At 33.2% G+C, this 14,765-nt stretch overlaps 1 protein-coding gene across 7 annotated transcripts in view; it reads left to right on the top strand.

Annotated features, from left to right (window-relative positions):
- Mtmr2 (myotubularin related protein 2) overlaps positions 1–14,765 on the top strand; it is a 77,658-nt gene that overhangs the window by 31,733 nt on the left and 31,160 nt on the right. For all 7 annotated transcript variants that reach the window (XM_027951393.3, XM_071616637.1, XM_071616638.1 and 4 more), the window contains one exon: positions 5,731–5,836. In XM_027951393.3, the coding sequence (XP_027807194.1) occupies positions 5,731–5,836 (106 nt within the window). The remainder of the gene's footprint in view (positions 1–5,730; positions 5,837–14,765) is intronic.

Raw genomic sequence — 14,765 nt, 5'->3', positions numbered from 1 at the left:
TGCTTATCTACTATTCTAATGAGATTCTTTCCCATATAATTATGGTTATGTTTATCTTTCTTACTCTTTTGGGTATAGGATTTCTTTGAGTATCTACTATAATGCTTGTTTAGTGGTCATGAACTCCCTTAGTTTATATGCTTATCTTAGAAGGTTTTTATTTCTGCTTTGATTCTAAAGGATAATTTTGCTGGGTATAGTAATCTGTGTTAGCAATCTTGAACTACATTTATAATTTTATAAATCATTTATAATTTTAATTATAATATGTTGTAGAAGGTTCTCTTTTGGTCATGTCTATTTGGGGTTTGAAATGCATTCTATAACTGATAGCCATGTCTTAAAATTTGAGAAACTTCCTATTATTTTACTATTAGATTTTTCTCTGCCGTTAGCCTGTAGCTTTTCTCCCTTATCAAAAATTTGATTATTTGTAGTTTTTGCCTTTTAATGTTTTCCCAAGGTTCTTGAATGTTCTGGTTATTTTTTTTTCCCCCATTGAGTCAGTACTGTAATATTGCTGCTAGGTCCTGAAGACATTAAATTCAAGGTCCTTTGACTTCAAGAGCAGCAAGCTCATATGAGACCCTCTCAAGATGGCTCCCCATTACAGTACCTTGTGTGTACACTGGAAAGTGTGGAGAATTTCTCCAGAGCCAGTTTGCTCTTGCATCCTAACCAGGCTCTGGTTTTTTCAGACTACATTTTTGCATGGTGCTGAATCCTGTAATAGTGGTTCTTACTTGGACTCTGCCGTGTTCATGTCTACCCTTGCTCTCTGTTGTGCTGCTAGGTGATTGGTGCAGGTGTCTGTTTCGTTATCCAAAGTCTCTGGGTTTTTCCAAGTCCGCCTGGCCACTCTCAAACTTTAGCATTCTCCCTCAGCCACCAATCTTGATAAATAGCTGCTCTCCACTTGTTTTGATTCTGTCTTATGGAGAAGAGGTAAATGCTGGGTGCCTCTACTCCACCATCTTGGGTCACCTCCTTATAGAGATTCACTAGATTCTATGTAAGAAACCATTAACAATAACTTAGGACTGGTTTCCTATGGGAAAATGAACTTTCAAGAAAGGTTTTATGTAGCAAACCCTTCAGTTGGTCAGAAAGGAAGAACATTTGGAGAGTAAAAAAATATTCAAATAGAAAATAAAAGAAGACTGTTTCTCAGGATCAGTGTTAAGAGAAATGTTTGTCTAGATGGAGTGAAGTATAAGCTTCAGCTAGAATTAGGTATGTTGCCTCGTTAGTGGATATCCTTCATCCTCTGAAAGCTAGAATTATGAGATTTGATTCAGAGGCAGTTGGTGGCTGGTATAAGCATCTTCATTCTAATGAATCAGGTTCCTATGAACCACTGAAGTGATGCTGGGAAAAAGTTACCCTTGTAGATTTGAATATAATATATTATGAGGAACTAAGAATGACATCCCTTAGATTTGGGGTAAAGATGGTCATATTTAAAAACTCAATAGGGACATGAAAGTATTGTGGAACACTGTCTTAGGTCTATCTCATATTTCTAATCATGAATGTTATGTGGTCCCATTTTGAAGATTTCCTTCACTTTAGTATGTGAGAAGGCAGATGGTTATATAAGTACAAATTTAGGGATTAGCAGGGCAGTTGTGGCCCATGGATAAGAGTATAAGAACACTGAGGATTGCCATGAGTAAGTATAAAATCTTAACACTCTATATTCCTGGTTGAATAGGAAGGAAAGTCAAATGGGTAATGGTGAACAGTAAATCACAAAGTACACTGAAAATGGAGAAGTTGAGGGACTAGTTGTCTATAAGAGCTTGAAGATTAGGTGAAGGGAAGGTTAAGAAAGTGAGATTGGAAAAGGATAAAGTCTGTGTTCAGAGATTAAAATTATGTGCCTCCAGTTTAAGATAAGAGAGGCACATTAGTTCCCAGAAATGACAAGGTCCAGAGTATGACTGTACAGATGCATCATAATGGGAAACATGGATGAGGGATATGGGGACTTTAGGAATTTTGAGGTGACTTGTTAATAGTTTATCCTTATGGACAGTAAATTTCCTATGATCATGGCAGCTTTGAAGTAGAATGAAATATCGGGGAAAGTGAACCAAATGAAAAAATCCTGAATGAATGAAGAGGAGTTATTAAAAGGTGGTGAGTAGTAACAGGAGATTGTATATTGAAAAGCCATGATCCTCAGAGAAAGAAGACTTTTTTATATGGAGATGGAAAAGTAACGTACTATTAAAGAATGCGAATTGAACTGGGAATCTGCTGATTTAATTTTGGGCTTCATTAGATATGGGAAAAGAAGAGTGTCTTCTGTTGAAGGCTGCAGATATGTGGATTCCTGGGTGATGTTAGTTGAGGCAGAGAACTAGAGGGTAGAATTTTAGATGGTGGAATTAGATTTTACTATAAAAATTAGGAAGACAGTTAGTAGTTGAAGGAAGATTGGGACAGAGAAAGTGAGTGGATGAAGCACAATAATGTGATGAACACATCAGACAGTGAATTGACCAGAAAGTCTGACCTGTTGAAAAGAAGCTCAGGATAACAAGGATAAACAAAATGTTTGGGTTGATTGTAATTAAGTTTGGGGGCCTAGGAAATCTGAGAAGTGGTATTTATAGACAAAATCCGTGGAAGTATAAAAGATTGGGAGTTAAATTGATGGAAGTATAAAAGATTGGGAGTTTAGTTCCAGCTGTAAGGTCTTGGAGAAGACTTCATGGAAAAAGCTAGATTTTTAACTGAGTCATAAGGGGTAGGTAGTATGTTAATAAATAGACTGGTATAAAGGAGCCTTCTGTTTTGGAATGGCATGAGGAATAACATGAATTTTTGGAAATACAGAACTGGTTTGTGGAACAGTTCATAAAAGGTAAACAGAACTTGACCTCAAGATGAGCAGGGAGAAATCAACAAAGTTATGGAAATATAGGATGTTTAATATCAGCAGCTGTGATTATCAGAAGCATGTATCAGTCACTATGACAAAAAAAAAAAATAACTACTTAAGGTAGAGCTCTGCATTCTAGTGTGCTTGTGGCCACTTTCAGTCAGAGTAGTCCTAAAGGCAATAAATACTTAATGTTTGTAACAGGAAAACTTTTAGTAGGTGTGCTGGTATGTGTCTGTGTGTTTCTGCCACAATTCCAAGGATAGTACTGTGATGTATTTCCACCCTTAGTCTCCTCCAGCTACTCATTGTTTGCCTGGACTTTAAAATCTTTTGTAGAATGGTTATATTGAATTCTACATCGGTGCTTATTCAAACATAAATGATAGATTATTATATCTACCTGTGTTTATGCATGTCTGAAAAGATAAATTAACCCATAAAGTCTGTTTATCACACTTTTGCTTGAAAGACTGATTTCTTTGAAATTGCAAAGTATTAGTGGTAGTACATGGTTTTGTTATTTTATTTCTTTTAGATTTATTTACTTTGTACTTTGACTCTGAAAAGTCATTTGGTTTCTTGGTGCTACATGCTGCAATGTTCTGTCAATATTATTTTTGTAAATAGTACACTACCTGTGATTTAAATTGTTTTCTCTTTACATTTTCTCCTGTTCTGGGAAGATCATGTGCATAGAAAGTAGTAGTATACTTTTGAACTTTCCCAAAATAGACATTATGAGGTGATGATTGCTTTATTACTTAGAATTTTGTGGAATAGAAAACTCTTACAATTGTGTTTGTGTGGACTAAAAAGCTCTTACAATGATTTAAAAAATTGAATTTCATTTGTTTTATATAACAAAAGCTGAGAGTTGTTAATATGGATGTAGCTGCTCAGTGATTCCATAAGCCTGTGCTCATCCTGCTGTTTAGCTTCTTGTCCTTAGCATGCCAGTAAGTTGCTCATGTTTACATGGTAGTTACTGTATAACCAAGCTTTACATTATTTCATGTTAGAGAAAGCGGTAAAAGGTAAGGACTGTCTTGCCATTCCTTTTCTTTACTAAGGAAATTATAGGTTTCCTTAACCCTCCACAGATTTCCTGTTAAATATCATTGACCAAAATTGTGTCTCATGACTTTCCCAGGGGAGACAAATCAAGCCTGTTATCTTGAGCTGTGCACAAGATTAGGGAGAAAAAGGGAACCTTTGTGAAATAGGAAGCTAACAACATCTGTCAAACCTGGTGCCTTAGGTTTGATTATTTCATCTGTCGTATTAATACATTTGACATTTAGTTAGAAATTAGCTAAAAAAAAGAAATGATTCTCAGCTTATCAGTTTTTCTTTTCTACATTCTAAAACTAGATAGTACAATTTCTGATGACTTATATCATATTTAAGGTTCTTGGACATAAATAAGTGTATCATACTTGAAAATGATAAATAAAGGAATTTTTATGTTTGAAAAAAACTGATCAGTGTTCCCACTAACATGCCATTTTCATCCATTTAAATGAAGTGACAGTTTTCTTTTGGGAAAGATGATTTTCACATTGTATAAATAATTTGATTATTATAGATAGTTTATAATGGACAAGTTTATTTTAAAACTAAATCATGATTCTTCAATATGACCGATCACAACCTCAACATAGGAAGTATTTTTAAAAAAATCTATAATGAAAAAAAATTGGCTTTTTGTTTGGGGAAGACTTCTAATATTTTGGGAATGGAACTCTAACAAATATTTTTTAATGTGAACTTTAATCCTTAATTCAGAATGTCTGAGGTTTTTCCATCATTGATTTTTCTTTCCTTAAATAATTTTATCTTTTACTGAGAAAAGGAAATGATAGTAATCATTCAGTTTTTTGCATATTATCATTTTTTAAAATTTACCAGATCTAATAAATGGTAACAGTATATACAGATACCAAAAGAGATTTAGTGGAAAATAAAAATAAAGAAAGACTTAACAATTGCCCTTGGGGCACTTAAAATTTAGTTGTTGAGAAAAGAAATGTATATACTTGGAATCAATAAACAATAAATGGTCATATGTGATCAAGTATCAAAAGTTCTAGAAGAATTTAAGAAAACACTGTACAATATGATTACTTAAAATGATGGAAAAAGATTATATATGTATGGCAGGCTTGTTAAAAGTATAGGGTATAATGTGATGGGATGGTACAAGATAACAAAGGCTCATTTTTTTTATCATGCTTTCCTGTTCATCCAGCCTTTTTGAACTATTTATATGTCTCAAATGTTCTGTGCCCTTTGATACTTCCATACCTTTGCAGTATTTATGGTTTGCAGAATTCTCTTGTTTTTAATCCTGACAATTTTCTGTCTTTTAAGACTGTTTACATATCCTTTCTTTCTTCTGTGAAGTCTTCCCTGAATTTTCTGGCCAGAGTTAGGGCTTTTTTTTTTTAAATCTAATATCCACATATGGAGCATGTTTCTGTGTGTGTTTAGAGCCATTATCAAATTTTATCATTTATTTACTTGTTTGTGCTACATACTCACAAGGTTTGGGAACATGAGGACTTTGCCATATTTATCTCTGGATCACTGTGCCTGGTATAGTGATTTTGCATATGGGAGCACTTAATGAATGTGAGTACTGGGAAAGTCTGCCCAGAGGGAACTTGGGTGGTAAGAATAATTAACTTTGAGAATAGAGTTTATAATTTATCTGCATTTGGATATAAAAATGAATAAAAAAGTAGAATTTGTTGGAATGGAATAATTGTCAATAAAATATCTAAAATTGGTCTTTTAAAGCTCCCCATTTTCAAACATACTTTTTTTTTTTTTTTTAGTGCCTCCACTTCTCATTCAGAGAATTCAGTGCATACAAAATCAGCTTCTGTTGTGTCATCAGATTCCATTTCAACTTCTGCAGAGAACTTTTCTCCTGATTTGAGGGTATGTATGCCATTTTAAAGTTCTAATGAAGGACTTTATGTTAGTTGCTTGTTGCCAACATTAACAATAAAATTTTAATTAATCAGGAGAAACTAGTGGAGTGTTCTAAAACACCTCAATCTTTACAAAATATCCCAGACCAGGTCAGCATGTTATTTGTAAAAGAAAAAAATGTGTAATTTATTCCTAAGGCTGATACTTCTAAGTTCTTTACCAAAAGATAATTGATGGATTTCTTTGTGGTATAAAAGATTTTCATGATTACTCTTAAAGTTATGGCCAGTAATAACTAAGTACTACTTTATTGAGTACTTATTGTGTGCACAACATTGTTCCACAGGCTGTACATGAATTATCTCATTACCCCCACTAATTTTATTACATATGATAATTCATAGAGAGATTGAGTAATATGTTCAAGTTATCTTACCTAATAAATTATTTTACCAGTGTTCCAGCCCATGCAGTCTAATTATGGAGCTATGTCACTTAAATACTATGTAATAGTATAGCAATTTGTACATTTATGAATTCATCTATTTTTCTATAACCACTTGCTTATGATTGATGGAGAAAATGAATTTCATGTGTGGTGTTAACCCCTGACCTTTACTTCAGAATCTTTAAAGATTTTAAACAAAAACATTTATTTTTATGGTTCTGGAAGTTGGGAAGTTCCAAGATCAAGTATTGGCAGATCCAGTGTTTGGTGAGGATATGCTTCCTGATTTATCTTTTCTTTGTATCCTCACATGGTAGAGAGCACCTTTATTCCAATCAAATGATTTCTTTTTTAGTGTTATGCGATTTTAAGTAAGATATTAGTTATTTTCATGAATGTTATCATTTGCTATTGAGCATATATTGAGAATATCTTTTTTATTGAAACAACAATTTTAAATATAAAAAGACAGATTAGAAACATCTATAAAGACTTCTACATATTTGTTATTTCCTTTTGTGAAATTTCATAAAACACTGGGTGTAGCATGATTTTAAACATTATTAAAAATTATAAGGTATTATTTTATCTTCATAATCTGGATATGTGTTCTGCTAATTATGAGGGCTTCATTAGCTATTATCTTGAAGCATGACTTAGAATTAGGGAAGGGTTCATTGTTAATAGTGAATATGAATTCATTGTTGCCTCTCCTTAACTTGATACTACTTAAAAAATATATATTTTATGTCTATATTTAATTTCTGCTCATTTGCTACATTAAGAAAAATCCCACAAGGGCTTATTGGTTTCTTGATAATTTTGAAAAATTTTGTCCTACTTCTGGTCAGATCTTTTTAAAAAACGATGGTTTCTAACTTCATATTGTGACTAAGAAAGGACTTATACTAGGAATGAAGAAATGTTACTTTTACCACTTATTTTTGCTTGCATTCTTAATATTATATTCTACTTGCTGTTTCCTGAGTTATTTTAAACAATTTACATATTCTTTTAGGGTTACTTTAGTTCAACTACTTAACTAGATTCATAGGTGAACTACAGTACATGGCAAGGTGCTGAAAGTGCATGGATGAAGAAAGTCTCCAGTGTCACTTTCTCTGCATGTAGTCCCTCTTTATTTCTTCAGGTCACCATATATACCACAAATAATGAGTGACTGGCTTATATCTGAACAAAATAAGGGCCATAATGTTAATCTTTACATAAATTATTGTAATTTTTATTAAACTTTTGATTTTAGATCAGTTTTAGATTTACAGAAAAAAGTATAACTACAGTTCCCATAGATTTCACATCTAGATTCTTCTATTATTAACATTTTACATTAGTATGGTACATATGTCACACATAGTAAGCTCATATTGACACACTGTTCTTAACTAAAGTTCATAATTTTTTAGATTTTTTTTTAAACTGGATTTGTCTTTCGTTGTAAGATTCCATCCTTACCACGTTACATTTAGTAGTTATGTCTCCTAAGGCTTCTCTTACCTGTGACATTTGGTCAGACATTTTTTCTTTTTGATGGCTATCAATTGAAGACTACTGGTTAGGTATTTTGTAGAGTGTGTGATTTTTTTTTTTTTTTTTTACTCATTATAAGCTGGGCTTATGTGTTTGGGGGAGGAAGACCACAGAGGTAAAGTGCCATTTTCATTACATTATATGAAGATTATCAGCATGACTTATCACTCTTGATGTTAATCTTGATCACTTTGTTGAGGTAGTGTTAGGTTTATTTACTGGAGAATATTCCCATCCCCTTCACCCTGTACTATTTACTCTTTGGAAAGAATTTGCTACACACAGCCCACCCTTAAGAAGTTATGCTCTGCCTCCTTGAGATGCCTCTACATGCATCTTTGGAATTCTTCTGCATGGAAGATTTATTTCTTCATGCAGAAGAAATAATATTTATTGACTTATTCAACCATTTATTTCATTATGGACTTGTGGATTTTTATGTGATAACGTTTGTTACAATCAAAACCAACCTACTTTGTCATTCCATTGTTTCAACTCCGCATTTGGAGATCTTGTGTCCCTCTGATGTACTCTTCTGTCACTGTCACCATCATTTCTTCCTCCTCCAACTCCTCTTCCTTAACACTTTTTAGCACTATAAAATGCATATCATATATATTTTCTGCTCAATTTCTAGAATAATCATCCTTTTTTTTCCAAGGAATCCTATTTCCTTTTTATGGAGAATGGCATTAGAATCTAAGACTTTTTAGGATGTATATCTTAGCAATCATAAAATGTTAGTGTTTAGTTGGTTTAGGTAAAATTAACTGCAGATAACTTTGTGTTACTTTTTAACTGACCATGGTTTGGCTTTCTGGAATGAGGGGTTTGGTAATATAGTCTTGAAAGTTGTCATTCTCAGATTTTTTTGAAGATGGTTAACTTCTAGACTTTGAGTTTTCTACGTAGCCTCATTGTTTATCCCACCTGAGTGTCAACATTTTATAAGCTCCTTGAGTAGCAGCCTTTACACAGAAGTGCAGGAAACACAGTGGCCTTGAAAAAGCAATCCACTTTCATTAACAATGTTACATCAAATTGTATAGGTTTTTTGCTACTGGTGCTATATAGTAGCACTCCCTGGAAAAGCATAGTAGCTATATATAAAAGCTTTTTCTATTAAGAATTTTTTCTATTAAAAAGCATCGCTACTATGCTTTTTTGTCTTTGTATCATTAAAGCAGAATAGCAAGTTGAATGGAGAACAGAGATATCTTGAACTTTTACTTAAATTCAATTGGAATTCTATTCCTATTACTTTTTTTTTCCCTTCCTTGTTAGCCTTGTTAACTTTGGGAAAAAAGTCTTATATGGGTATAATATAGTAAGTGTATTTCTGAAAAATGGAGCACAAATCCATATTTTAAAAGTTGAATCCTTTTTTCCTGAGTGACATCGTTGTAGAGTGCTTTCTCTTCGCTTCCATTGCTCTTCACTTGGCAGTTGAACTTCTTTACTTCCATTTAAAAAACTTAAAAAAGTCTTTTATGTAGAACTTTTAATAACACAAAATATTTAAATTAATTTTTAAAATTAGGTTTTTAAAAACTAGAACATATTTTTGAAGTTTGTCAGTGAAATTAAGAATCTAGGGAAATTGTGTTTAGGTTATTTATTCACTCACTGAAAAATACAATCATAAAATACAATATTTTAAAATTCAAATGTGTATCTCCATTTATTTATGTTATAATTTGTATAGCATTGGGTTTTAAGTAAAATAAGTTCCTCAAGAGAGGGTGATTGCGCTGGGCGCGGTGTTTTGCACGCCTGTAATCCCTGCGGCTCGGGAGGCTGAGATGGGAGGATAGCAAGTTCAAAGCCAGCCTAAGCAATGGTGACTAAGCAACTCAGTTGAGACCCTGTCTCTAAATAAAATATAAAATAGAGCTGGGGATGTGGCTCAGTTGCTGAGTGCCTCTGAGTTTAATCCCTAGTTCTTTCCCCCCTGACCCCCAAGAAAGAGGGTTATTGCAAGATGAGTTAGAAGTCAGACTATATAGTATTACCTTTCCTTTGTGAAGCCTGTGATATGGCCCTTAACTGGTCTACAATTCAGAATTAAATATTAAAAATGTAATTGAATTCTCTTTTATGTCTTTATTTTAAATATTTCCTTGTATATGTATAATAAATGGAATAGTATAAATGGAATAGATGTTTTTAAGGTGCTCCATATCTTTTCCTGGCTTGATACCTTATTTCTTCATATCACTAAATTATGTTCCTTTGTATGGATATATCACAGTTTGTTTATCCATTCACCTACTGAAGATTGCTTTAGAGTTTTGGCAGGAATGAACAGTTTTTAATTTATTTTCAGATTAAATTTGAAACTCTCTTGATACTTGGTGCATTAGTTTCCTAGGTCTGTTGTAACAGACTAGCTTAAAACAACATCAATTTATTGTCTTATAGTTCCAGAGGTTAGGAATCTGAGATCAAGGTGTTGGCAGGGTTGGTTCCTGCCAAAGATTGTTTTGAGGGACGGTCTGTTCCACGTCTCTTTCCCCGCTCCAGGTGAAGCTAGCAATGTTGGCATTCTTAGGTTTGTAGGTGCATCAAGTCAGTCTCTGCTTCTGTCTTTACATGACATTCCCTCTGTGTCTTCATATGGCTGTCTTCTGGAAAGAACAGCAATCGTACTGAATTTGGGGTGCATCCTATGATCTCATGAGCTCATCTTAAGTATATCTGCAGTGACGCTGTTTCCAATAAAGTCACATTCTGAGGTACTGACTGTTAGGTCTTCAACATACCTATATTGGAGGGCACAAACTGTAGCATAAAGTGCTGCTTTTGGGCTAGGGATGTGGCTCAAGCGGTAGCGCGCTTGCCTGGCATGCGTGTGGCCTGGGTTCGATCCTCAGCACCACATACAAACAAAGATGTTGTGTCCACCGAAACCTAAAGAAAATAAATATTAAAAAAAAGTTCTCTCTCTCTCTTTAAAAAAATAAAATAAATAAAGTGTTGCTTTCTAGACTATTCATCTTTAAATGCTTGTCCATTTTTGTTGTTGTTATTGAATCACTAATGGTTGACGTTAATGCTGTCCAGTCCTTGGTAGTTGTGGTTTCATCTGAAAAGTAAATTGCTCTGTCTGTGTTATAAAAAGAAAGGGCTTCCTAGTGCTGGAATTTGGATGTATTTTCAAATGTGTAACCAATAAAATGCATCCCAGAAGCCAGTCTGTGTCTCTACCCTGTTAAGATTTTTGTTTGTGTGGTTCAAATGCATCCCAGAAGCCAGTCTGTGTCTCTACCCTGTTAAGATTTTTGTTTGTGTGGTTCATATGTTCACTTTGTGGTTTGTCAGTCAAGTTGTATAAAAAGTAGAAAAAATAAAACTGATGTAAACAGTTTTTAGTGGGGTTATCCAGCTTTTTTGCTTCTCAATTTTAGCACATAAAGAAAATATGGATGATAGTTTGTAGCTTGCACAGACTCATTTTTTCCTTTTAGGTGATTATTAGTGCTTTGCCAATTTCAGAAAAATTATTTCCTGTTTTTCTACAATCTTAACTATTCCTTGTGAAAAGTGACTCATAATCTTACTAGTTTTGAGATCAAGATTTCTCTAATAGTAATTTCTGTGTGTGTGTGTGTGTGTGTAAGAGAGTGAGAAGTACAAAAGTGAGAGAGAGGTAGGGAGAGAAGTGAGAGGCTAAAGTCACAGAGAATATTACTTAGTAGTTTGAAAATAATTTGATAGGATGGCATGGAAGAAAATCAAGGTTGAGGAGAGAGCAAAACTAAGTGAAATTTTAAAAAATGATCAATAGAACCTTGTGATGTTACTTATCTTGAACTAAAGATACTTTCATGTGAATGATAAAACACCTTATGAATTAGTCTGGCATTGCTCTCTTGCTTTCCCAAACACCTTTAAGAAAGGCCAGTCCCTGGTGTTTTTGAGTTCCCCTCTTGTTTTGACCTTTGTCTCTTTGTTGAATCTTCATCTCTCTCTTCTTCCATTATTGACATTGAAGATAAGATTTCTTTGAAGCAGAAATCATCAAGCATTTATATAATCACGTCTGTTTTATAAGCTTAGCATCAAATTTGATCACTTTTTCTTTTTCTTTTTTAGTTGTAGATGGACACAATACTTTTTATTTTATTTGTATGTGGTGCTGAGGATTGAACCCAGTGCCTCACAAGTGCTAGGTGAGCGCTCTACCACTGAGCCACAACCCCTGATCACTTTTTCTAATGTAGCATATTCCTTTTTTATTTCAGCTACCATAGAGTAACCCGGGACTTTTCTGTTTCTGTCTTAGATCATTTCACCTTTATCATTCAGTTCTGTGCATCTTCTTGACCATGCCATCTGCCTCCATCAGAGGCTTGCAGTGATTTTCTTTACATGACTGGTCAAGTCTAAAATCCTTACCCCCATCCCAGTATTTTATTATAAAGATTCTTAAGTATTCGGCAGAGTTTACAAGGAACTTCACTAAATTCATCATCCAAATCCTGCCATTAACATCTTACTGGACTTGTTTTTATCTCATACCCACCATCTGCACATCCCTATATCCATCTGTTCATCAGCTTGCTTTTTGATGCATTTCAGTATAAATTGCAGATATTATTACAGTCAAAACTAAATACTTCTGCATCCAAATTAGAGTTAAACATTATATATAGTTTTTCTTTTGCTGTAAAATTTATATTGCAAGAAGTGCTAAAACCTTGACACACATTCTGTGAATTTAGAATAATGCATGCATATGTGTGCATTGATCCTTATCAAGATATAGAACTTGCCAGTATCACCGCTCTTTCCTTCAGACTGCTTTCTCAGTTTGCATTACTATTCTTGCCCCCATAGCAACTATTGTTCTGAGTCCCTCTCCCACCATAGGCTACTTGTCTGTTGTAGAATTTCCTGTAAATGGACTTATACAGTATGGACATTTTTGCTAAAGACTTCTTCAGTAAATTTCAGATTTTTCACCCTATTTATTGAAACCCTTCACTAGAATTCCCTAAACTTTCACTCTGTTTTTATTTCTCGAACAAACTCCTTTATTCTCTCAGGCAAACATTACAGTTATTCTGTTAATTTTCCCAGGTCAGATTCTTGGAATATTTCTGCACTTTCCTTTCATAATCTTTCCATGTGCAACATTTTTTCCAGAGTACTGTGTGTTATTTATGTCTTTTGATGTAACTAATTAGAAGAAATTTTTATCAAATTTTGATAATTGGTCTGAATTATTATTATTTTACAACACTGAGTTCATATTTCAGTCCATAGAAATATTGGGGAAAAAAAAGATTTGTTGCTTTCTTTAGACTAGTCAGATGCTTGCTGTTCTGTAGCTACATCTTGGATTAGTTCAGTATTCAGGAGGGGGCATTGATTGATTTATGGTTCCCTATATGGTATGTTATCTTAAATACTAATCCCTTGTATATTTTAGAGTAGAGGAACAAACACCATGTGAATATGCCATTGTGAGAAAACAACAGACTTCTGTTGATGCTTCTGTTAAGTGAATAAAAATATTTACATTTTAACAGTATTTTGAAATTTTGAAAATCTCTTTTTCATAAAGCAATTATCCTATTTGTAGTTGCAAACCTGTAAGATGGGAAACAATATTGTCTCAATAATATAATTGAATGAGTAATGATGAAACTAAAATGCAGACTTTAGTGGTAGTGAATGAGTGGTTTGCTTTGAAGAGGGAGGTAAAGGATATGAAACCTGAATCTTGTGGTACCCATGTACCACAAACTCCTTATATAAATTTTAAATTTGATTTCCTTTTTTCAATTGGATTTAGGCTTGAGGTTCTTCTTTCCCTCTCCCTTTTCAAAAAAGGATTTTCTGGGATGTATTTTCTGAGATCTGAAAATTACTTGCTGTTGCCATTAAACATCACAGAAGGAATTCAGAGCTCTGATGACATGTTCTTGTCTTCTAGAATACGGTAAAATCAGATAATTCTGAAGCTTATCTTAATTCCTTTGAAGATAATTTGTCTTATTTTTTTCTGCCTATATTTTTGTAGTTTCTCTTTTGAATTCAAAAAAATTTATCAAAGTACACCTAGGTATGTTTCTGTTCATTGGTTTTGTGTGGTACATAGTAAACTATTTAATCAACAAACTTAGAAAATATTTCTTTATCTCAAAAGCACATTCTTCAATTATATGTTAGACTTTTTAGTCCTATTGCTTTGATTTTTTTTGAAAATAGCATTCTTGATTCTTTATCACTTTCCCCCCACAATTTTTTTCCTTCAAATTTAGAGCAATTTTCACATCTGCATTCAACATTCATGTTTTTTTCTGAGTAATTAATTCAGTTCTTTAGCTCCATATAGACTTTTTTCTCATTACATTTTAGTGTTTTCTTGCAGTCTTTATTATTTTATTTATTTTTCTTATCCCATTTATATTATTATATGTTATATAATAATATATATGGGATAAGAATATATTATAATATATAATATTACATATATATATATATATATATATATATATATATTAGTTATAGATGGACACAATACCTTTATTTTGTTCATTTATTTATTTTTTTATGTGGTGCTGAGGATTGAACCCAGTGCCTCACACAAGTGCGAGACAAGCGCTCTACCACTGAGCCACGACTCCAGCCCTCTTATTTCTTTTCTTAAAAGGCTTTATTTAGAATTATAATTTCCATGTTACCATGTGCCTTTTCCAGAACCACTCTTCTCTCTCGTATGCACACATGTATTTTCTGGAAGTCAGATTAATCTGTGGAATGTGGAAAATACTACTAAGTCATTAATCTTTGAATTTCTGATTGAAATGGTAGACTGAGGGAAGGATGAAGCATTTTTTTTCTATAATCTTTTGTTTCACATGTGGAATAATTTTTTTCAGTGTATTGTTGTGTTATTTATATCTGTTATAATGTGCTAATTTTATAATT

Source organism: Marmota flaviventris, chromosome 9, assembly GCF_047511675.1.
Source record: "Marmota flaviventris isolate mMarFla1 chromosome 9, mMarFla1.hap1, whole genome shotgun sequence".
NCBI lineage: Eukaryota > Metazoa > Chordata > Mammalia > Rodentia > Sciuridae > Marmota > Marmota flaviventris.
Note: the sequence above shows the minus strand (reverse complement) of the source record. Positions and strands in the feature narration are given on the sequence as shown.